Genomic DNA, 25,048 nt, shown 5'->3' with positions numbered 1-25,048 from the left:
AGTCATGACATGTTCAGATAGAATTAAAAAAAAATGAATAATTTTGTCCGAATTTTCGATTCAATTCATGGTTGCTTCTTCTAGTGTGTGTAAATTGACCACCTGGGGGCAGCATAATACAGACGTGCGTGGAGACGTCGCAACTTCTTCGCAGAGGACTGCTGTACATTCGCAATACTGAACATGTCATGGTAATAAATTTAATACTGCTTCCACAAGTAAACATTATCGTCATGAGCTTAGACAAAAAAATTGTCAACCAGTTTCAAGTCTATGAAAGTGAGCACAAGTCAGTGGATCATAAAAATGTTTTTTTATTTATTCAAAATAGACTCTTCTATCAAAGTGACAATTATACATAATTACAGGATCTGTACAAAATAATTAGATAAATACCCTCATTTATGCAAACCCGTAATGAGTCCGTTTTAAGGCAACGTGAACCAGAGTAACCCCGATGACGTCATCCTGATGAACTCTCAGGGAGGTGCCCCGCCTCCTCCTCAGACAAAACAAAAACAAAAACAAACAAAGCTTCATGGTCTAGCGGCGCGCGTCCTTGCACCCCGTCACACTCGGGACAGAGGCACCTGCTTGGGGAAGGAAACGGAGCTCCCGGTCCCGGACCTCCAGGTGAGACCGGTGCTGACGTCACTGTACATGGACCCCCCTCCCGCCGAGGACGTCTTGCTCCTCCAGCAGCATCGTGTGCACCACGTCCTCCACGAGTCGAGGGTCTTCCCGGACCACACCCACACGCCCGACGCGATGCCTCCCAGAAGCCCCATGAAGTACTTGAGCATGAACACGGCGTAGTCCGGCCGCGGGGGGCCGTCCGCCACGGAGGGGGGGCACCCGCATTTGTAGCCCGCTTCCCACGCTTGCCGGTTGTGCGCCTCGTAAAAGTAGCACACCGCGATGACGGCAGCCGGTACCGTATAGAGTACTGTGAACACTCCGATTCGAACCATGAGCCGCTGCAGCTTGTCCGCCTTGGCCACGCCGCCTCCGCCCTGGCGCCGGATGACGCGGCGGATGCGGAAAAGAGACACGAAGCCGGCCAGCAAGAACATGGAGCCCACAAGTAGGTAGACCAGCATGGGAGCCAGGACGAAGCCGCGCAGGTTGTCCAAGTTCCGATTGCCCACGTAGCAGATGCCCGCCACCGGGTCCCCGTCCACGGAGCCCAGCGCCAGCGCTGCGATGGTTTTCGTGCTGGGGAGGAGCCAGGCGGCCAGGTGGAAGTAGGACGCGTAGCCCGCGATGGCCTCGTTGCCCCACTTGAGCGCGGCGGCCAGGAACCAGGCGAGAGACAGGATGACCCACCAGATGGACGCAGCCATGCCGAAGAAGTAGACCAGGAGGAAGACCAGCGTGCATAGCGCGGGGCCAACGCTGGCCTGCTGTGAGTGATCGACCCCGTGCTGGCGCGTGCACGCCACTTTCTCGTGGCCCGCCGCCAGCCGCAGCAGGTAGCCGGCCGACACGCACAGGTAGCAGGCGGCCAGGAAGATGATGGGCCGCTCGGGGTACTTGAAACGCTCCATGTCCACCAGGAAGGTGGCCACGGTGGTCAGCGTGGACGCGAAACACAGCGCCGCCCACAGGCCGATCCAGAAGCCGGTGAAGGCGCGCTCCTCGGCGCTGAAGAAGGGACTGTGGCAGGACGCGGACGCGGCCACGCAGTCAGCCGGCGGCGGGCATTTAGGAGCAGGGGGCGCCCCCTCGTGATGCGCCACCGGGGGTGGCTTGTGCGGGTGCTTGTAGACCGCCTTCTTCCAGGGCTTGAGCGGCGGGCGCTTGGTGGGTGGCACGACACTGGCGGCAGCTGCGACAGCGACCCGACGCGGGTCCTGCTTGTAGTCCATGCACAGCAAGTCCTGCTGGCCCTGCTCCGGAAGCAGCTCGCACCTCATGCGGTCGGGCCACGGGAAGCCAAACTGTCGCATGAGTGGCGCGCAGCCGGCTCGCGCCCGCTCGCACACGCTCCGGCAAGGCGGCAGCGGTTTCTTGTAGTCCTCCAGGCAAATGGGCGTGTACATGCTGCACAGGAAGAAGCGCAGGTCAGCCGAGCACTTGATCTCCACCAGCGCCAGGAACTGGTGCACCTCTAGCCCAGCCTCGTCCTGCGTGTCGTGGTGGAACTGGTTGGGCATATACGTGAGGTTGTAGCCGATGCCCTTGCACATGGGCACCGAGATCTCCTGGCACTGCAGCGGCTTGGCGCCCCAGCAGCGCGAGCGGTGCACGGCCAGCGTGAAGAGGCACAGCAAGAGCGCGCAGCGGGACATGGCCGGACGGACGGACGGACTGACGGACGCCCGCGCCTCAGTCGGACGAAGAGCCGAAACGAGTCATGACTGCATGCCCGGTCCGCTCCTCCCCGCGTCCCCGTGCGTCTGTCTGGGCATGCGTGCGTGTGTGCACTCCGTGGGCGGGCTGCGGCTTTTTATACGCAAGGCGACTCGGGCGAGACGAGGCCACGCCCCCAAACCCGAGGAGGGTCGCGGCCCTCACGTCAATCAAACTCAAAGAGCTTCGGCACTCCAATACACACACTGAATACAAAGGTCCCATTAGCGAGGAATGTCATTAGCGGAGTCAACGCTATCGTAATGAGCGAGGCAGGACAATAGTCACTAAAGCCACACATGTGGAAACATCACCCCAACAAGCCAAGGGAATACCATTGCTTAAAAATTGGACCGAACCTGGAAAACAAATGGACCCATTTGGTTGGGTTGTTTTGTGCAAACCCAGTACTTTTAAGGGCCTATTTAAACCACGCATTACAATTAACGAGTCATTTATTTCCTTCACATCCATATTGTTCAATCCATTGTTCGAACCTGACCCAGTTGCATTCAGGGAGCGCGCATAATGTGGGGAAAAAGAACAACCCTGTCTGTTACCAATCGTCAAATACATATTACTGCATTATTAAAATGAGATATGTACCTAATGAAATGCACGTAGCCTTTTTTGTGCTTAGCACGAGGCCACAAGAGGTCTTTCAGGCAACAGACAGAATGTACGAAAAAAACAAAAGTTTAATTTAAGTTCAATTTGGTCACACTGTATAGCGATTCTCAGATACATTGATGTGTTCTACTTTATTAATGTCTCATTTATTGAGATTACGTTTGAGGTTTTGCTTTGGCTTTATCTACTGTGCGGTTAATATGGTGTTGTTAGCCCACCGCAGGGGGTGGTCTGGCTGCAAAGGGAGTCGTCTGTTTGTCTTAACTTCAGTGCAAATTGTTTGATTGGTCGGACGCTGTGCGGATGATTACTGCAACACAGCCCACCCTGTGCGTGTGTGTGTTAATTTGACAACCCCGCCCATAAGAAAACAAACTAGCGCTTGCAGAGCAGATAAGCGCTAATTAGAGCCATTCACACTTGCCACTGGATTGGTGGGCTTCAAACGGCGTTGTTTTGTCAGATGGGCTCAAACGCATCGCAAGGCCGATTATAAATGGTGCCGTGCTGAATTTTTGTCAAGATGTTGCCCCGACTTGTTCACCGTAATAAATAGGCCTCCTCGCTCTGGCCTTCTCCTCTTCTATGCCAAATATGGCTTTAAATTTCATACAATCAGTTTGTCAGTCTCCTCGGGTTTTTGGTGTGACTCCTTGCTCCCTCCCTCTCTCTCCCTCCCTGGAGTCCTTCCTCCCTTCCTTCCTCCTGCTTTCCACAGGCTGGATTCCACCTCACACGTGTTTACTCAAGGAGGGTCTCGCAATCAGCAGAGGTGAGATGCGTGGCCCAGAGCGCACGCGCACACACACACACACACACACACACACACACACACACACACACACACACACACACGTGGATTGGTTCACCTTCCTTTCGCTCATTAACCAAAGCAAACAATGACACACGCACACACAATGAAGTTGAGCAAGCATTACACTAGCCTCTACAAAATGTCTTCAACAAAATTGGAAAATATATAGGAGATGTAAAGGAAAAAGATTTGAGTGGATCATTTTACCTTTTTCTTTGCATAAAAAAAATAAAAAGACACAATCTGACCAGTATTGACAAATACCAGGAGAAGGACCTCTTGACCAATAAGAATCCGATCCTAAAGGCAGCAAAGAAAGGCAACGAATAAGACCAGCACTTCTTTATAGCGGATCACAACCAACCAACCGGATCAAGGACAAGCAGGTCCATCACAAGGACCTCTTGACCGATCTATCTGACGAGTTGCAAAGTTAGATAATCGGCTTGCCGGGACCGAGAAAGGGGAAAATGAGGCAAAGATGTGCACTCTGAACCTATCAGAAGAGAGAACATCAACTTCACCCTTTGGACCTTTGCACCCGCACTAAAAATTTCACTGCGCTATAAAAATATGTGTGCTCAACTGTTTACAAAGCATTTACCTGACGTTAGCTGAATTCGTAAATGTCATCCAGAGGAATTTGCAAGCTGACAAAAGCAAGTCAAATAAAGTCACGCTCGCTGCTGTTGCGGTTTCGTCAAACTAGCCAAGCAAACGGTGCCGAGGGGTCAACGTTTGACTCGGGAAGCCAATAGCTAAACCGTTTCTTTTATTGTGTGCGAAAACACTTTGCAGGTTTTTGTGCAGGTCAAGGGCGAGCTCGTTAAAAACAGGCCGCCACAAATCTAGCGAGGAAATGGCGGCAGGCTGCGGCCTGTCACAGAGGACACAAGAAAAGTCCCAAGCGGCCATATTTATAGTTCGTAAAGCCCACTTTGAAAACTTGAAACTGTCATACGTGCTCATTTGAAAGCTTCCCTTTTTGCACTGCAGCCATTTCCCACTGGAAAAAGTAAAGTGGCAAATCCTTTCCCACGCCAAAATGCACCCAGGCCCACAAGTGGCACAAAGAAGAAAAAAAAAAAAAAACGTAGCATTTTTGTTCTATTCCTTCACCCCTTCTTCTCATCTTCCTCTTTTGCACCTGCATCCTTTCTTCTATTCAACGGGTCCCGGTCCTTTGGTCTTCTTTGCGCTCTCCGGCGCCTCATTAGAACTTCAAGAAAAACATTTTTATTTCTCCTCTCGCTGCTTGCGAGGACAAAAGGGGCCAGTGGTGGGGTGGGGGAGAGGGTTGTCGCATACCCCCTCCCTCCCAAGTGTCCATTCAGCTGGGGTGCGGCCCCCAAAGCGGCGGCCAACGTGTCGGCCAAGCCGTACAGTACCGGGGGGACCCCAAGAACCCCAATGGGGTCCTCATCTGGTCACAGGAGGGGACATCAAAAAACAAGTCAAGTGTTGCTATTCTCCAAAAAGCCTTCACACAGATTTAAATGCCTCATGTCAATATCTGTCAATATCAATCATTATCAACGCAGAGGCTTCCTTGGTTCCTAATTGCAGTTGCCACTGATTATTTGTGCGCTCATCTGCACACGTGCGCAAATTGACCCACTTGAGTCTCCGCAAATCCCGGCATCATTGTGCTGCTAATTGGGGCCCAATGTAAGCAGGTACACCCCCACTTAATGCCCCCCCCCCTCCCCGCTCTACATTGAATAGCCTCCTTATCTCCCCAATGAGCAGCCTCCGCCTCCCAAAATGCACTTCAGCTGCTCACAAAGTCACCTCGCCCGACCCAAACCGAGGGAAAGGCGCATGCCGTGCCGCTTTGGGAGAACTTGGCCACTTATCTGTAGGACGTGGTACCGCCAGGGCCCAATTCTGCAAAAAATGCACGCCACAAAATAAATTGTTGGACGAAAGGCGCCGTTGTGTCAGCCTAACCTTTTGGCAAACAAACGCGGCATTGAGCGAGAGCGGCGACCGTTCCCGGGAGACGCGCCGGCACATTCCAGCAAAATCATCGGCGGCAGTGGCGGGACACTTAATGGCATTAACGCAGAAGCGGCACGCTTGTGTGCACCCCTCCTGGGATTTCCAATAAATGCCTTTCCCAGAATTCCAGACATTGCCTTTTGTTTTTTTGTTCAGCAGAAGAGAGCTCCACAGATTCCATTCAGGAATTTCTCCAAGTGAGCGTGAAAGGAGGAAGTGAGCAAAACATTTCCACATGCAAACAATACAACTTTATCCTCATTTTTAAGGATGGGGGGCGGGCACATTGAAGTTTTCTCTGAGCCACTTTCACTTTTACAAAAGGTTAAGCAATCAAAGATTATGGGTAAGCAGATCTGCATTGAGCTTCTTTGGATGCACACGTCGGCGCTCGCAAAGTTGTTGGCGTGTGACAAACGGAACACCGCCGGAAAGCAAACCGTCTTCACGTGTGTTTCTTTCCCCGCTCAAACAGCGGAGAAGATCGTCAGCCCGACACCAAAATAAACAACGCCGGTGCCATGGCGGATCCCCGCTGAGAGGAGCGTCCACCAACGCACACTTGCTCGCTCGCTCCGGATGATGTCAAAAGGCAAGCTCCCGGTGAGAAGTGCCAACGTGATTGACAGCTGCTGACATTTGTGCCCTCATTAGACTTGAAGAAACTCTTGACTTGTTCTTGAACTCGTTTCACTTTTTGTTTCCTAAAAAAAAAAAAAAAAAGCCATGCTAATGAGTTGCGTGTTTTTTTTTAATTCCCAAACGATCTCCAAGCTTCGAGCCACGACTGCTTTCGTCATTGCCGTGATGATGAGGTGGAGGAGAAGGAGGAAGAGGAGGTGGGCTGACGAAGAGGAGGTTAATGATGAAGAGAATGAGGAGGAGGAGGATGAAATAAACCAATATGATGCAAAGAATGAGAAAGATGTGGAAGAGGAGAACGATGAGGAGGATGAAGAGAACTAGGAGGAAGAGGAGAATGGATGAAGATGAGGGGTGCACAAGGAGGATGACGAGATGGCAGACCATGAGGATGATGAAGAGGCGCGTAAGGTGGTGTATGAAGATGAGGGAGAGGAGTAGGAGGATGAAGAGCCAAGAGGAGGAGGATGAAGAGCCAGGTGAGGAAGATGATGGTAGTGGGCGTGGCCTTCTTATCTGTTTCTGTCTACCTTTCAAGTCTTAATGAGCACTTTTCTAGCCACTTTTGTTATCAGCCAATCATCAGCACGCGTCCTCGGCTTCTTCTTCTCTCGACACAACGCCGCCTAACAAAATGACGTCGCCCCCTGGGGGCTAATTAGTGGCGCGACCTCACTTATTTACATTTAGAGTGAATCCACACACCGAGGCGGACTTTAAGGGGGAGGGGGGGGTAACGTCATTAACCCCTTTGTTAGCGGGTCACCATTCCTATTGCGCTTCATTGTTCTCCACTCAGAAATCTGCACACACATGCACTCGTATTCTGTCCTGCATGCCACCTCATGAGAATTAACATTTTCAAATGCAGGTTGACAAGCTTCCCGGCCGGAACAGATTGCGCTCGCCTTAAGAGGAAATACAGACCAGTGACACACACACACACACATGCACACACCATAATGCGTGCAGACATTTGCTACTGCAATCACACAAAGTCACTTTCCAGGCCATAATACTACTACTACTTTAATTGTGCTAGCTCTGAAAAGAAAAAGAAATAGTCTTGCTGACCAAGCATTTGCTTGGCTTCACTTTTTTCCCGGTCCAACACAAAGCATTTCAGCTTACATGCGAACCCTGAAGCAAACGCCGATCCGGTCGAATCCTACTAGAGGGTCTAAAGGCCATTTTAAAAGTCCTGAAACTTGACTCGGGAATCCCGTGCGAAACGGCCATTTTGGAAGCCCGCGGGGAGTCACACTCGGCACGCAACGCGCACGTATGTTTCGGATCACGTGGGCCGGCAAGCTGCCAACTTTCTGCCTTAGGCTCGTATTTCTCTCGGCCCGCGGAACGCTTATTCCAGACGAGGGAGCGTCTGGGACTCCCAGGGCTGCGGGGTCGGGAAGCAAGCGCTTCCTTTCCGGTGAAAGGAAAGCGAGAAAAAATAATCAGCCCTGTCACAACATTCCCTGATGGACATTAAAACAGGTGAGTGCGTCCACCATGCTATCAGAAGGGGACGCGTAGAAAAGTCTCAAGGACTGCGGCCAAAGTCAAAGAAGATGTCAGACATCGTGGTGTGCAACGGCCATTTTGCGCCACTGGAACGTTGGGGAGAAAATGGCGGCCGAGACCAGTTTCTTCTTTGGGGGCATTGAAAACGTCATTCTTGTGTTGTGCACGTTGCAGTTTCCCAAAAGTCTTTTCTTTTTCTTGAATAGTATTCATTGGGCCGGCCGCCACCAGCGAGGCTAACGTGACAAATTGGCGGCGACAAAAGCGAGCGGCGCGCTTAACAACGTTGGCTTCTTTGGCCATACCGGCGGGAATTTCCAACACTCCTTTTCTGTCTTTCTTTTCCCGACGTTGTGTCTATGTGAACAACGGTCGTGAAAGGATTTTTCTTGGGGGGGGGGGGGCTGCTAATGGGCAGAGGAGGGCCAACTTTGAAGAGGGTGGGGGTCAAGAATCAAAATGGGAATGACATTTGCCATCCGCAGTTTTCTTTGTCAAGGTTTCTTTTCCTTGTTATCTGCATTGCAAATTGGCGCTGGACAAGGTGGGGGTGGTGTCGCTGGGGGTTCCCACCCCACCACTTCCATCCATCAATCCACCTCGTCTCCCCACGCTCACCAACCCCAGCCCAGAAGCTCCCATTGTGATAATGGGCTCATTTTAAAGTATTGAGTACTCTTAGAGGCTGTAGATACCAGCCACCGATACTTAAGGCAAAAAAAAGACATTCATGTGAACTTTAGGGGCTCAGATAAATGTTTGCAGACGACAGAAGCGCCAGATCACGTCAGCTGTCAATCACCTACAAATGAGGGTGCGCGGGTGTATCTTTGTGCATGTTGCACCCTGCGGAGTGAGCGCACACGCATGTGCGAGTGACTGACAGCTGCCACATCTCTGCTGACACTCCAAAGTGACGTTTCCCTTTGGGGCGCCGTGACAAAAGCGCCAACTCGACTCAATTGCACTTGCAAGGGTCCGCCGCTATTTCAGGACGAGTGGGTTTGTGCAACTTTCAGACATGCAGTGACAAATCACAAAACAGAAATATATTAAGAGCACCCATTGTACGCGTGTGTGTACGTGAGCAGGAAACAATCAACTTGATTCAATAATCACCTCGGCCTGTTTAGACGCGCAGAGGGAGGCCTCGCCGGCCTGTTTGTTTTCTTTGTATCGTCTTGCGTTTGCCTTCTGGTTTCATGGCCAAGTGGACCTCCGTGACTGCGCGTCTCACACACACACACACACACACACACACACAAAGAAAGCACCCTTCACCCTGCCCGTCTCCCTTGTGGCCCTCGACACCAATCTTCAGATTCCTCAAAAGGTCACGTTGCTCTCATACATAAGAGTGCGGCTCGACGACAGACAGAACCACGCAAACACACACACACACACCGGTTGTATTCTAACATCTGCAGAAACATTTATTTGTCCAACAGATTGTTTAGTTGTGCATGTGGAACTTTGTGGAACTTCATCCTTACTTCCTGTCACATGTGGTCTCGCTGGACATTTTATTAGGCACGTTTGAATCTCATCTCGTACGAAAACGAGTTCTCCAACCTCCGCGTTTTCTTCATGAACTGACTTTGCTGGAGGTGTCCTAATACTTTTGCCCAAAATGTCTTCACCTCTCCTCCCAAAGGTGTCCCAATGATTTTGTGTCAAGTGAGTGCCAAGTAGACCAACAGAGGCTTCCCAAGAATCGATCCAAGCAAACCAAAGTCCATTTGCTGAAGGCAACTTGGCATGGCGCTGAGCCCATCAGCGCTGGATTGCTGCGATGACACTTATCAAGACGGATTGCTTGGTTCAAACACAAAATTTCCTCTGACGTCATCGTAACCCTAACCCTCTCCATTTTTTTTCTTTTGACTGGCAATTTCCTGCGCGTCCTGCTGATGAGGTTCAGGAGCGATCGGCGTCCGGTCATTTAATCCCGTCGCCTTTATTACAAGCGCAGCTGTTGAATTCTTGCGCGGTGGCGCAATCTTGCCACATGTGCCAGCCCAAATGAGCGAGCGGCCGCTTCGTCTCACTCTTTTCCCAAGTGCAAAATGTTCGACAGGTCCCGGCTGCTTAGAGGCTGCATTTCGAAGAACGAGCTGCTGGTAATTACTGCATGTCAGCACTAGCGACTCCCCCCCCCCCAACCCGCTCATCAATTAGCGGCCGTCAGTCCAAAACTTCCTGCTGGGTTCCTGTGGCGACAGCTCCAGATGTTTGTCCCATTCCACGATTGTTGACTTGAACTTGTTCTGGGTTCGCTTCCAGAAACCTACGCTATTTCCGTCTTGCGTCATGTCACTGTGAAAGATGCTCTCGCTCGCCTCGAGGCAACTCTTGCCAGAAGACTCTCAATCAATTTTGACAGAGAGAATTGATATGTCACGCTTATTTCAATAGGAACGTGATATGACACTTAGCTACCACACGTAGTACATAATCCAGGTGAGTGCTGTGCAAATTATATTCTCCTCCGTCCGTGCCAGAAGGTCCCTCAAAAAAAAGCTTCCTGTGCAAATTGATTGCAGGACGTGTCCTCTCCCTCCCTGAGCGCCACCAAGAATGGCGGGAGAATGACAAATATGAGAGGGTAATAAAAGCTTCCCACTGCAACAATCGAGCCCCTGAGCCTCCTTATAAATTGTTGAGGCAAATCTCATCCGGTCCAAGCTGTCAATCATTTCATTCATTGAGATTGGCTGCCCAAAAAAAACAAAACTGGCAAAAAAGTTCTGTTCAATATCAGGTCAGGGGCCCCTGGAAAATTTTGGGGGTGAACTGTAATAATATTGGACTTGTTCACCCAATGTTGATGGCTGAAGCAGATTTTTTTTTCCCGACTTTGCGAGAATCCTGGCATTGGCCCAGAATGTGGATTTCCAATCTGACCGGGCTGACTTCCTGTTCAATTGTTTTCTGATTTCTTTTTTGTTCTTCTTTGTTGGCCTACAACTTATGCTTACGTTGCTGAGGGTCGGCTGCGAGGTTCTGACATTTTTGACGAGTGCTGGTCGAGTGGCCTAATGGAAGTCAGACAAAACATTTCCTGCGGATGATCGAGCGTGTTTGCAAAAGCGTGCCGAGAGTGCACCGGGATGCTCTTGAGACGCAGCCGGAAAGGAAAAACAAGCGCCGTGTCAAGTCCCGCAAAGCATCTGCTGCGAACAACACGCACTAGTTGCTCTGATGCTTGACGGAACCACACCGTCCATGAGAACACGTCTCCGGCGGCAAAAAGACATTCTCCCGGGATTGTTTCCCTCTTTCGTCTGAGGCTTTCCTTCTGTTGACGACGATCGGCGCCGTGTACACGGCCAGATCAAGCAGATGGCTACTGGTGCGCATGTTAAAAAAAAAAAAGGGAGCGGGGGTCTTGAAACCGGACCCGGAGGGGCACCTGCGCCTCAAGCGCTGAAAGCCAATACACGGGCCTCAAATGGAAGCAGGAAACCGGAGCAGCCCGAAAGAGCGCCAGCACTCCGGGACGGACAAACTCTGGGGATCAACTTTGCTTCTCTTTTCAATGAAGCCTTTGTGAACTTGGCTGCAAACGCTGCACGGGCACAAGAGCGGAGGAAATGTTCTTAAACGCTTGACTCCACTAGTTGCCGACTTCTCGCGTCCGGCGCCTTTTGAGGCCGGCGCGAGAGATGTTGCTATGGAAACCGCAATTGGGCCCAAATTAATTGGTACAAAACATAACCTCATTTCGATTTGGATGGCACGCATGCCTCATTTCAGGACGTAGCCATGACACAGAATAGCCTTAACACTAAAGTTAAGACAAGTGAAGTTCAAATAGGCCGGAAGCTTCAACAAAGTGAACCTTATTAGCGTTATTGAAGCCCGTCCGTCGTGAGTCAAACACTCGCTTTGCTAAAGCTAACATTGCAGCAGCTGCTCGCACAACGCACGGAGTCAACGGCTTTGTCTTCCGACCCACTGAAACTCTTGCAGCTTTGTGTCATAAAATCATTCATGAGTCACACAAGAGCAGGAGTGCGGCTCATCTATTATGCAGCCTACCCCTCACCAACACCCCCTCCCCCACTTATTCAGCCCCAAGACCCTCCAGTGAAGAGAAGCTTTTTCCTCGCTAGTGTCCCACACGCATCATTGTGTGGCGGATTAGCCAACCCCTTGTCCCCCGCCCCCCCATCCACTCCGCCATTGGAAGCTAACCAATTATCATCAATTGGCCGTATTCTCCGAGGTGATTAGCATACACGGAGCACTCTCGGGGGTCTTTGGCACTTATTGAAGCTGTCCGCAGTGTAAAAAGGGCGAGCGCCGCTTCTGTGGCCTGCCTGAGCCCAAGCGATAATAAGCGGCGCTAATGAGCTGGCTAAAGACGAGCGGCTGCTTGACACAGACCGGCGCCGGAAAGAAAAAGAAAACTGCAGAAAATATGATTACGGCCGAGTCAAAAAAAAGGCAATCTGTAGTCCTGAATTTTTCTGTTGACTAGAAATGAAGTTGAAAGATCCTATGCACTTTAAATGGCAAATTGGCAAACATTGGGAAGTTTGGGATCACAAAAAAAGAAAAAAACATGGGCAGTTTCGATCTGTTGCGGAGATATGTCGTCCACAAGTGTGGAATCGATCACCCATTGTTTTTGCTAGTGCTAGACAAAAGGAGTGTCTCAAGAAACAAGAATGGCGCCCAACATATCATTCCCAGGCAGTGCCAACAAATAGCCCCCGGCGGCTTTCCGCCAGGCTGATAATGTGGATGCGCTTGGCCACTGGCACGCGAGCGGCAGCGTAATGAATCCTGCGAGGACAGCGAGCGTGCATGGCCGCCTTCCAGGGCTCGTTCATTAGCCGCCGCACGGCACAAACATCTGTCGGCCGAGCGGCTGGCATCGGCGGCACCCGCCAATTAGCTAGCCTCCCGCGTGCAACAGGTTTCGCTCGTCGGAAGATAAACAGGATGGCAGCGTAGCCAAAAGACTCACAGAGGCACAAACAAACACTCTATGCTTCTCTCAACTGTCATTTATGGCAAATCCACGGGTTAATAGTCCTGCCAGCCTTCAGAAGGACATTTTGTTTCACCTGTTCAATTCAGGTCAATCGCAGAAAGAACACCTTCCTTAACTATTGACATTTGGTTGCCAGGTAGAACATTGCGCAAGCCCCTTCCACGCACGCCCGAAAGCCCCTCAAAGACTCAGGAAACTTCTTGGCCCCGAGTAAACAAACGTTGGAATGACGGCAGATGCTTATCGACACGCGCACAATGGCACGGCAGTAAAACGCAAACAGACCCAAAAAACACTGACGGGGACAAGTCGACGCTCGTCTTGGCGTCCTCCTACCAATCCGTGCAAGACGGATCACCTCTTCCTGAAGCAAGTGGAGAGCGATCCGTGACTTGGGGGAGGAATTTTGGGAAGTGAAGCTCATCATCTTCCAAAACTCCATTTGAGAGCATTTGTTTGTCACAGATTACGGCATTGAGGTTGGGCAAATTAAGGCGCAGGACATCAAAGAATATCCTTCAAACGCGAGGACCAAGACTTTGTTGCTTCACGCTTGCGATTGTGAAGAAGGCGCTGCTTCCGGCCCACCTCTTGCCTCCGTCCAGGAGTTTAGTCTGCACCTCCGTTCCAGCGCCAAACCGGCAGACTCCCAGATGCCGCTGATTAAGTGGGATACAGGAAGCCAGCATGTAAACAAGGGGGGCCAACTGCTTGGCAGGCTGCTTTGCTTGCTGCCTGCCTGCTTTTCTGGTCCATTGAAGCCTTCCCTGCACTTGGAAGTCAGAAGACAAAAAAAAAAGCAAGGGGAAGCTGATCTTTGTCTTCTCAAGCTTGGAAATTCCTCCAGTCAGAAGGGAATGAATGCTACACACAGTCGACATTTATTTAGGTGTGAGGTTGCCGCTGGCCGGCTCGCTTCCGGAAGCCATTGAAGGCCACACACACACGCACGTACACACACACACACACACAAGTAGAAATGCAAGAAAAACCACAATGCCACATCCAGGAACTACTCAAGTGCAAGCACCTACACGGCAGCAGCTGTTAATTTCACTGCACGTCCCTTGACCACAAATTGCCGGACGTGCAGACATTCTGCTAATCAAGACAAGCGTTGAGGGAACAAATCAAATATTTCCTTTCCGGGCTTTGACCACAAGCACAAGGCACTCGGGGAATTTTGGTCTTGAATTCCGGCATAAATGATCCGCAATGAAAAGTCAACATGCGGAAAGCACACAATGAGAGCCGCTCACGCTTGAAACTTGCTCAAACTAATCAAGCTGATGATGTGCCGGCAATTACCGGAGCTAATGCTATAAACAATGCAAAATGTCCCTTAATTTAAATTTGACTTGATTCAAACAAAGTGGCTGCCTTGTGGCCACACATGAGCGAGCTCACTAGCTCCCTCTTGTGGCCGTCGAGCAAATACAGTCTCTGCTGGTTGGCTCCGCCGTCGGTGGTGAAAGCATCGTTCGAGCGGGCGGCAGCTGTTCGCATTTCCTGCGTATTGGGTGTCGAACGAGCGGGCCCGGGTTTCCCGATCTTTTGCCGGGCAATTGAGAGAAACGCCGGGACACATGTACACACGCACGCGTCATACACACACTCACGCTTGTTTACACACGCGCGCGAGCACACAAGCACGATTCCAAAGCAGCTGCTGCTCAATTGCTGCGAGGGTCACTTTGGTGCGCGTGCGTGTCTTGCATAGGTCAGCTACTATACGCCGTGATTTGATTACTGCCGAATGCGTGACTGTCAGCACAGTGGCGGTCAGCTGCAGCCATATTGAATTATGGATTGGATTTCAGCGGGCTAAAAGTGCCCCACCCCTGACACCTCCGCGGCTCGTTTAGCACATGCCAACTTTGGGTAAAAATATCAAGTGTGCCCACTGGTTTCATCAAAAACAATTGTTTGTGACTAAAAAGCGCAGAAAAGTAGCTGGTAGTCAAGCACGATAGTGAGTTGGATTTTTGGACATCCAACTCTGAAAAAGACCCAATTTCATGTAATATTTCCAACTTTTTTTCCAGGCATATATGCAAACGCCAAATACATACAAGAAGAGCATTAACACAAAAGCTGAAATAAAACAATGAAACCAAGCTGTCCATTACCTTGCACAGGTGTCTCTGCGTCATTCCCGTCAAGTTGGCCGACAGTGGCGTCCATTAAGTTCAAACAAGCTAGTTCTGAATTGGCAATCCATATTGGGTTTGTCCAGACGGGGTATATATAAATAATGGCAAAGGAGGCTCTTGTCTCTTGCGTCTCTCTTTAATGGCGATCAACAACCTTAGCCAACTTGTGGTCTTTTTCCCGCATGTTTTTCCCTTATCGGGGACTGGTGTCGTGCTTCTTTTCCAGAGATTTTAATCAGGTGTGTTGCAGCAGGTAGACGCGGCCGCATCCGAGTGTGCACACCATCTAGTGCACTATTAAGGGTTTGCGCCATTTTGTGTCGGGGGTCACGAATGTGCTCAACATGGCGCAAACGTTAATTGCACTACAAAAATAATGGAAGAGATGTACAAAGCAAATGAATACAGTTTAACATCCTTTTTTTTTTTCATTTACAATAAATAGTCGGAGACCTGTGGTGACAATTACGGCGTGGCGGTCATCTGATATGTGACGAGGAGAAAAGTAGTGCCGGCTGTCTGAATTGTCAAATGTCTGACTTGTGATTTGTTGCGTTGTGATGACAACATCTCGCGGCAACTTGTTTCACTCCGGACAAGAGAGGAAACAGTTGCTTATTTCTAACCGTGACAAACTTCCCTTTTATTGCTGATCTACATCTGTCATATAAAGTGTCGTGTCTTCCCTCTTGATAAATTGTCCAACAAATACATCATACATATGATTACAACTCGTCAAAACGCGTTGGGACAAAACTGCAAGAAATAGCAGTAGTTAAAGATGAAATGTTATGTTGTGCTGCTATCTAGTGGTCAGAATGTGCACAACATGCGCTCCAGGGGGCGTATTACAGAAAACCTATCTTAAAGGACACGTATCATGGAACCTCGACTTATTTTGCTTTTAAAATAATTTCTTTGTGTATCTGGCAAGTTAGGACGCCCCCAGGACTTCAGTATAACACGATGCATGATGACGCTATCTACTGTCTTGAATAACAACTACAGTTTTAAGGCAAGAGAGTGACAAAAAGACATCACAATCAAAGATTTAATACTGTGTACACACACTGACACACAAGGGACAGAACTCTTATGCACACCAACGTTTGCGACACATGAGCAACAACAAACACAAAACAACAACAAGATAAGGCTACATTTGTAGTGCTCCATTCAGTACGTCATTTCAAGTGCATCATTTGAGAATATATTCAATCTGCAATAAATTAGAGTAACAGCATGTGACTTTCTATATCATATTTTGTGCACGCGTGTTTTGTTAAATGTGCCTAAGATAGCAGCAGCCAATGAGACGTTCAGATAGTGGCCGAGGAGTCGCCTTCTTTGGCCCGGAAGCGGCCAACGTGCTCCAGCTGACCTGAGTCGGACACGTCGTAGCTCGTCTTGTACTTGGCCAGGATCTTCATCAGGGGGCGGAGCTTCAGCCACCACTGCTCCTTGGGGATCCTGTGTCTGAAACAGGATGTGGAGTGGAGTCAGTCACCAAGCGCTGTGTTACTAAATCAAAGAGAATCTTGGAATCAAAATGGCTGCCTTCCGGTCAAGTAAAAGTTCTTACTCAAAGTCGGTCTCGTCTTTGAGCTGCGCCACGGGCTGGAAGAGCATCGCTCGGCGTCTCATGCCCAGCAGGCAGGCGCTGTCCTCGGAGTTGGCGAACACTCGCCCTGCGTGTCCAAAGGTTCACGTTTGAAGCGGCGAGACCCCCCTCGCGTGATAGCCGCTCCACCTTTTACCTTACCTCCTTTGAAAGACTCCTTCATGGTCTTGGTGAGCCACTGGACTGCTTTGGCCGCTACTTTGGTGCCAAAGTTTCTGTCAAAGGGGGACGGAGAGCCACCCTGTGGAAAAACATTCGGTGTGCACTTTGTAGAGAACATCGGCACAGCTCTGCATGAATGCCAAAGTGTTTCTCCATCATTAATGTCAGCCATCAACTCAATTGAAATAAACAACTGAGGTACGCAACAGTTTGAATGACAAAAAGCTGCTGTTGACCTGCTGCATGTGTCCCAAAATGTTCTTTCGGCAGTCAAACACCCCTCGACCCTCCTCTGAGTAAAGTTGGTAGATGAAATCGGTGGTGAAGTTCTCATTGCAGTTCTCATTCCTGCACACAAACACGACATTGAATCGGCACCCTGGCAGAGACGGTGCAGCCCATCTCACCTGAGCACCAGACCCCTCTGGATGGTGGTCTTCATCTTCTCCGTCAGATGTTCCACGTTACCCTCCAAGGAAAAACAACCGGTTTGACTTAGCGAGATGAAATAAATTGTCGAGCCACATAAACATCTCAAGAAGAACGGGAAGTGGCCTCCTTGGTTGCGAGTATCTAATTAGCAGCCATGCTCGCCTCCTTTTTTCCATGTACTGTCAAATTTGGAGAAGGAAGGCACCCGAGCTCCCACCTGCAGGTCTCGGATGTCAAAGGGTTCCTCATAGATGTAGACGGTGTCGGCGCCAGCCGCCAGCCCGCCCACGGTGGCCAGGTAGCCGCAGTAACCGCCCATGGTCTCGATGATGAACACCCTACGCTTGGTGCCGCTGGCCGACTGCTTGATGCGGTCGCACGTCTGCCGACAAGCGCACCGGCGTCACGCACCGAAGCGGCTCCTCCTCCTCACAAATTTCAACAATACAACTTGACAGAAATGCCATGTTCAAGCGGGACCATCTTACCTCCTGACCGGCGCGGCACGGTTACCGTGGCGACTTCACAACGACAACAACAACAAGGTGCCGGCGGGCAAAGGCGGCGGTTGCGCTGTTACCTCCACGAGAGCGTTGAGGGAGGTGTCTGCGCCGATGCTGAGGTCGGTGCCGGGTACGTTGTTGCTAATGGTGGCGGGCAGCATGCACAGCGGCACGCAAAACTCCTCAAAGCGCTCGCGAGCCTCATACAGCTGCAGGACTGACTCCAGGCCCTGACGGACGCACGGACGCCCGCGGGCCTCGTTACGCTGTGCCCACGTTGGGGCATGCCTACAGCTAAGCGTGTGTGTGTCTTTTGATAGCGTAATAGTTCGTATCTCCGTGTCAATTCCTTTCTTTCTACAGTTGGTGTTGTCTTTTTGCATCATGATGGCGTGCTGTTTGTCTTTCTATCTTTGTGTGCTGTACGTGTGTTCATGTCTTTCCCTCTCTGAGTAGCACGATAGCGTATGTTGTTATCTCGCAGTGTGGCACAAGACCTTTTGTGCGTTTGCGGCTTGGCGTTGGCTCTCTCCACTCGACCGAGCGGTCGCGCCGTCTGTCAACGCGTCACCGTGTTGACGCGACTTGATAAAGCGGCACTCCTATTTTAGCGAGGAGAACATTCCTTCAACATGGCATTCAGTCCCTCCCTCGTGCCCTCGCACGCACGAGAACGCAACAAACTCCATCCCGCACGCTCGTTCTTTGTCAGCTGTTGACCAAACAAACGCAAGTGAATTCAACTTACCTGAGCGTAGCTCCGTGTTACTTAGCGCTACTTTGGCTAAGTTACCTTTTTGGCACTTTTCAATTCACAAAAAGACGTTTTGGAGGACCGATTAGTTGCAGCAGTCAAAAGCTGACCTTTTGCCTACTAAGAATTCAAGCGGCCTTTGGCACGAGCGCAGCGGGCGTCTGCTGCGAGCGCTCACTCATCGCACTCGCCGGCACACACATGCACATGCACACACGCACGTGCACAAGCATGCCGACTTACATCCGTTATGGCGTTGAGCGCCGTATCGCAACCGATACTGAGGTCCGAGCCCGGTATATTGTTGGACACCGTGGCGGGGACCATCACCATTGGCACGCACAGCTCGCCATATTTGTCCCGTGCCGACGAAAGTTCCAGCAGTCCCATGTAGGCCTGCAAGGGTCACAGCCCGTTTGCGAGGACACAGACGAAAAAAAGTTTTTTTTAACGAGGGAAAGCTCTCAAAGTGGCGATTGGTTTAGAATAAATGAGCCTTCAGCGGAATTTGGAGAGAAACACCAAAGAAAAGCCAAACACAAGTTAGCGGCGAAGCTATCCGCTAGCTGAGCTTGCGCCATGCACATGATAGACGAAGCGGCTAAGGGGCCGCATCTACATTTTTTTTAACCAAACAAACAATAGCAGGGGTGGCGTGCAACGATGGGAGGACCCAAGGGGAGAGAGCCAATCACAATGCGCACATACACAAAAACACTCCAGAGAGACAAGGTGGATTTCTCTGTTGAAACCTTATTCCTAGTTTAAAAGCCCGACTCTGACCATAAAGGTTAACCATGTAAGATCTTCCTTTCCTTTGAAACTTCCTGCCCTAACCGTTGCTTGAAACCCTACATTGAAAACCTAACTTAAAACCCCACCCCAGGCCTCCAACCCTAACCCTGTCGCGATACCCTCCCTTGTTTGAAACCCTATTCCTGTCTTAAAACCCTACTCCTGTCTTGAAAGCCTAACATGTGCACACGATGAGATTATGTTCAGTCATGTTTGTCAAACCAAAGCAACGACACAGGCTGCACAATTCCGAAGTATGGCAAATGAGCGAGCAGATGTCATTAGCGTTCGCTCTGTGCAACAGCTAAATGCCGCCATCTTTGTTTGTACCTCAAATCCCCCGATGACGAGCAGCGCGTTAATGTTGTGGGCGGCCATCTGCTGGGCGATCTGCTCCAGATGTTTCCCGGGAAGTGTTCTACGCCAGCATGCCCGGTAAAAGTCCACTCAGTCCCAAAAAAGTTGCAGCAAGTGCAATGAGGCATACCGTTTGGTGCCAAGCAGCGAGCCTCCTTGTCCCGTCCAGCCTCCGACGTCACCCCACTTGATCTCCTTGATCTGATCATGCAAACCAATAAAAGTGGAAATCAATCAACTTTGAAGCCTTGTAACTGTATCAGTGACTTTCCAGGCTCTTTGTATCATTTAGGAATCCCGCTACGGCATATTCAGAGCCGAGCTGGGACGACAGCGGCGTCCTTACTCCTGCCTGGTGCCACTCATTACGCCAGTGCTTCTCAAATAGTGGGGCGCGCCCCCCTTGGGGGGCGCGGTGCTATTCCTGGGGGGGCGCGTGTGACCCTGGGGAACAGGCTTTTTTTTTGGCAGTACTAGAATAAAGTGTAATTGCGCGTTTACTACAGCAGGGGGCAGTGGCGCTCTCATTGTTACGTCTGTCACGTTTGCGACAGTGCAACATTTTACGACTTACAAGACAAGTTAGGATAGTCACGGTGGGGAGGGGGGGCGCGAATAGTTTTCTTCTTGCTAGGGGGGGCGTAACAGAAAATAATTGAGAAGCACTGCATTACGCTAACCTGTGAGGAATGTCTTTCCACCGAGTTTAATTTAGTGCCGGCTGCTATTTGTTAGCCTCATACGTTAGCACCCCAAGTTTAGCACTCTGACCTTGGGTGGGCTTAGCAATGCAGAATACAAAGAGAGGCAGCCAGCTGGGTGATGGCGTTGCTGCCGCGTTCCAGACTACTTGTGACCCGCCCACCCTGAATTCACTAAAAAAAGTCTGTCAAAGCCACGCCTGAAAAAATTGCAGAAAGTCTCACCTGGCCTTTGTAAAATCCCTCGAAGCCGTCGCTCACCGCAAACATTTTATGGCCTTCGGCGATGCCCACCCGGACGGCGGAGCGCACGGCCGCGTTCATCCCGGCGGCGGGCGCCCCTACGTTCAACACCGCCACGTTGAAGGAGCTCTGACAAGGAAAGGCTTTTCTGTCAAAGGTCGCAGCATTTAGCGGTGAGCATCCAAAACATGCGATGGGCCGCAAGATGCAACCGAGCAGCAGGAAGCCCAAAACTCGCATTCAAGTGCACGCGTGTCGTCATGTGCACGGCCAAGACGAGGATGTGCACTTGCTTCCAAATATTTGAAACCCATTTATATATATATATATGTATATATGTATATATATATATATATATATAAAATTACTATTCTAATAAAAATTGTGTAAACCATGCAATAGCTCCGCCCCCAATGCATCTGTGCAGGAAGTACCTCGCTGGGCTATCGTTAACATGTGTCAGAGCGGCTGGAGGGGAGACACATGACGTCCGATTCGTTACGTCTTTCCGCAAACGTTTGCTCTATAGCCGCCGTCAAAATCGGTGCTTACGTGCGGAAGCTCCGAGTCAGCCTTGTGGTTGCAGAGAAGTCTGTAGGTGGTCAGGTTGTTCTCAAAGCTCCTGCAAAGGAGACAAATACATCCCCATCATTTCAAAGTTTTTGCTTCAGTTCAACAGACATTACGCTGCTCCTTCTGGTTGAGGTTTCCACCTCAAAACTGTGAGGCTGTTGATACATTTTTGTTTCATGATAAATGAAATACCTGCCCCGCAGCCTGACGGCGTCCTCAAACTTCTTTTCATCCATGGCCTTCTGCACTTCCTGTGTCTGAACACACACACACACACAAAATGGTGGTATTCCAGCTTCTCATCAAAAAATGGCACGAGGGGCCGGATCGGTGGTCTTACCATCTGCACGCACTCCATGAGGGGCAAGCGTACGGCCTGGTTGCCCACCAGCGACACCACACAGGCGGGCGTGCCAGCAGAGGCCTCCAGCAAGGCCAGCACCGCCTCCACGCCCATCCGGCTAGCCTGTAGCGAGATTGCGGGGTCGGCATTTAGCGTCAAGCTCCGCGTTTCGGAGCAACGCGTCTTACCAGGATCCTGTCGAAGGCCGACGGGGTTCCTCCTCGCTGCACGTGGCCCAAGATGGTCACCCTGGTATCGAAGCCCAAGTTGCGCACCACCAGCTAACGGGCACATTGGCAAAACGGCTGCGCATGATGTCTGTAGCGCTAGGCTGCGTCTCAAAGACGACTTACATCTTTAATGTAGTCGGGCGTAATGGCTTTGTTGTGGCTGTCGATGGCGCCTTCAGCCACGATGATGATGTTGAGTCTTTTTTTGTCAGCGCGGTTCTGCCGGGAAAGATAAGAACACCATCTCGTTTTTAGTCTTTGCTAACTCTGTGCTAAGTAAATCTGTGGCGCAACGCTTGGTCCAGAAGAGGCCATATCAAGATTTGCTTGTCACGTACGGTGTGAGAGCGTGAGCTGTTACCTCAGAGAGCTTCTGGCACATGTTGTCCTCCCAGCCGTCTTCGGGAGGCATTTCAGGAAAAAACACCCAGTCAGCTCCGCAGGCCAGAGCGCTGACCAACGCCAGGTATCTGCACACGGCACATCGTCCCACGTGATACAGCCATAGCGGCCATCTGGCCGGGCCGGCGGCCATCTAGCCGGGCCGGCGGCCATCTAGCCTGGCCGGCACCTACCCGCAGTGTCGACCCATCACCTCCAGCACAAAGGTCCTCTGGTGGCTAGACGTGAGCGGAAAGTAAAAAGTCAGTAGCGAGGTGGCGGCCGAGCGTGCGTTTGCAGGCGGACCTCTGAGCCGTGGTCATGATGGCGTCCACCACCTCGATGATGCGGTGCAACGCCGAGTCGGTCCCGATGGTCATGTCGGTGCCACAGAAGTCGTTGTCGATGGAGCCCACCATGCCCACGATGTGCAGGACCGAGTTGCTGCGTGCCGCCTCCTCGCCGATGGCGCCTGCCAAAGCAACAAGGTAGTGTTTTCCGTGGGTTCCATGCCCGCGGGTGGCAAAGGTCTCACCCACCCTTCTGCACTAGCTCGTCCAGGAGTCCGCTCCACTCCTCCCGGAAGAGATTGGCCCCGGTCAGACTTCCGTCTCCGCCGATGACGCAAAGGTTGCTAATGTTCTTCAGCACCAGGTTGCGCGCGGCCTCCAGGCGACCCTCGCGGTTGCGGAAGGCTTTGCAACGAGCGCTGCCGATCACCGTGCCGCCCTGCAGGCGTTGGGGGTGGGGCCAAAGGTCAAGAGGGAGCATTTGCCACCTGGCTGGTTAAGCAACGCCTGCGCTGCGCTCACCACTTGCAACATGCTGGAAACGCTTTCCCACGACGCTTCCTCGATGTTGGCGCCGCCGTCCACCATGCCCTGGTAGCCCTGTGGGACGCCACTTTGCTCACATTCAATGAGGTCGCTCACTTTGAGCGGTATCGATATTGGATGTGCATTAGAAACATGGAGAGAAACACTCTGTGGTGCATTGAGCTTGCCTACTCCAATCACATCACCGTCCAAAAAGACCTTTCTTCAAATAATGGTCATTTACGGCCTAAGAGCAAGTTTGATTCCCCTGAAAAAAGTCAGATGCAATTTGTACGGCAGGATGTTGCTTGTCTTCATTAGCGATGAAAATCGAGCCTCCTAATCATGTTGTCGTTCTGAATAATCAAATCACTCTGTTGAGTCATCAGAAACACTACAAAATATTTATTGGGGGGGGGAAACAAAAGCTGCCCGCCAAAATAAAAGCAGAAAGAGGAGCTGAGGGAGCGAGCGAGTGCGTGTTCGGACTCTTGCTGGAGAAAAAAAGTGGAGTCAGCGAGGATCAGGACCTTGATCCAATTAGCAATTCAACCGACGCTGAAATCGGGACGGCTAATCGAAGATGCCACTCGGAGCGCTCGAGGCATATTTGCATATTTTGGGCACTTGTTTCATATTTTTATGTTCTGTTGCTATCTGACCTCATGTATGAAGTAGACTTTTGCTCCCACATAAATTCCCATGCGGACCACCGCCCGGACTGCCGCGTTCATCCCTGAGAAAAGAAGAAAATTAACTTACGTTAGTGTTTCTTTCAAAATAAAACTAATAAGGCCTGAAATCACACATTGGATGCAAATCCAAAGAACTCAGATTAGTCTAGCTGCCTAGAAGCATCTCCACGATACGGACAACACAAAAATGTGGTGTCACGAACACGCGCGCATGCACCATCATGGGTTGAGTGGGCGCGTGTCTGTGCGCGTGCGCGCGTCCATTCATGCCGCGAGAACTTGCTGCTCCTCACGTAGGCGCTGCGTCGCTTTTCCAAAGCGTGCGTCAAGCTACCATGCGCCCCCTACCAGAAACCAACCTTGCTTGCCTTCAGCGTAAAAGCAAAGTCAAGTCTAAGCCAATATAGCTCCTCTTTTTGTGAAAGTCACATAACGGAAATAAGTGTATTTCATAGTGGTAGCCTGACGCACTCACGACTCATCGTCCGCGCTTGTGTGACACGAATTCTTAACACCTAAAGACAAAAAAATCGACATTCGTTAAAAAAAAAATTAAAAGGACATTATTATGATTAAAAAGATTTTTGTTCGTAAGTGCAAATCGGTTTCTCGTGAACGGACGGATTTTTCTTTTAATCGAAGCAGCACTTGTTGATGTTGACGCGCGCGCGTATGTGTGCGTGCGTGTTTAAACAATGCTATTGCGTAACCTCCCAATGAAACACGATTAAAAACCACACCAATGCTCCCCAGCAAAAACACTTACATTTATTGAGAGTGAAATAGAGTCCTTTGAATTATTAATAATTATAAGTGTACTCAGGCTAGGGATTTTATTTTATTTATTTTTTTGGTGCAGTCTCTAACACACCTACGTTTTCTGGCATTCACTTGCTGCGCAGACGGCATAATTCCATTATCGGACGTCACTTCGCCAAATCATCTGGACGCAAACTGCGGCTTTTTCTTCAAATTGATTCAGTGACAACACGAAGAGACCCCGGAGTGTCGGAGTGTTCACCAAGAAAAGCAGTCCATTTAAAACTGTCTGGCTTTGATGCAACGAGATAAGTCATGAGCGCGGCCAAATGAGTAGTTTACTTGCCTCTTTTTCAAATGATGGCACTTCAAAAAGAGCCAAGAAAAAAAATTATAATAAATGCTGCAAATGGAAGTCGCGGCTCTCACCTTGGGCATCTCCGCCGCTGGTAAGCACCCCGATGGACTTTCCTTGGCCAGACAAGTTCTCGAAGAGCTTGCGGGTGTCTTGTCGCTTGGGGGCTGACATGTCTTGGCTAGCCTTTTTCCTACTCGATGTTCTCGCCCTT

General features: G+C 50.6%; 2 protein-coding genes across 3 annotated transcripts; both read right to left on the bottom strand.

Moving 5' to 3' along the window:
* Nucleotides 1-297: 297 nt before the first annotated feature.
* On the bottom strand, nucleotides 298-2,420 carry LOC133166014 (frizzled-8-like). Its single transcript, XM_061295968.1, has one exon. The coding sequence runs from the start codon at nucleotides 2,289-2,291 to the stop codon at nucleotides 570-572; it is 1,722 nt and encodes a 573-aa protein (XP_061151952.1). The 5' UTR covers nucleotides 2,292-2,420; the 3' UTR covers nucleotides 298-569.
* Nucleotides 2,421-16,152: 13,732 nt separating this feature from the next.
* pfkpb (phosphofructokinase, platelet b) lies at nucleotides 16,153-25,044 on the bottom strand. 2 transcript variants are annotated; one of them, XM_061296098.1, is made up of 22 exons: nucleotides 24,909-25,044; nucleotides 23,688-23,761; nucleotides 23,023-23,100; nucleotides 22,750-22,939; nucleotides 22,517-22,682; nucleotides 22,405-22,449; nucleotides 22,191-22,299; nucleotides 21,953-22,048; nucleotides 21,788-21,880; nucleotides 21,597-21,722; nucleotides 21,449-21,513; nucleotides 21,236-21,305; nucleotides 20,666-20,812; nucleotides 19,870-19,940; nucleotides 19,713-19,800; nucleotides 18,831-18,983; nucleotides 17,548-17,712; nucleotides 17,306-17,367; nucleotides 17,135-17,246; nucleotides 16,878-16,977; nucleotides 16,698-16,803; nucleotides 16,153-16,591 (listed from the first exon to the last, which is right to left on the bottom strand). In XM_061296098.1, the coding sequence occupies exons 1-22, from the start codon at nucleotides 25,006-25,008 to the stop codon at nucleotides 16,435-16,437; spliced, it is 2,373 nt and encodes a 790-aa protein (XP_061152082.1). In that variant the 5' UTR covers nucleotides 25,009-25,044; the 3' UTR covers nucleotides 16,153-16,434. The 2 variants fall into 2 exon arrangements, with proteins under 2 accessions (XP_061152082.1, XP_061152083.1); XM_061296099.1 differs by lacking the exon at nucleotides 18,831-18,983 and adding an exon at nucleotides 17,911-18,063.
* Between the last annotated feature and the right edge of the window lie 4 nt (nucleotides 25,045-25,048).

Source organism: Syngnathus typhle, linkage group LG13, assembly GCF_033458585.1.
Source record: "Syngnathus typhle isolate RoL2023-S1 ecotype Sweden linkage group LG13, RoL_Styp_1.0, whole genome shotgun sequence".
Lineage (NCBI taxonomy): Eukaryota > Metazoa > Chordata > Actinopteri > Syngnathiformes > Syngnathidae > Syngnathus > Syngnathus typhle.
The sequence above is the reverse complement of the archived record's forward strand: the minus strand, read 5'-3'. Positions and strand labels throughout refer to the sequence as shown.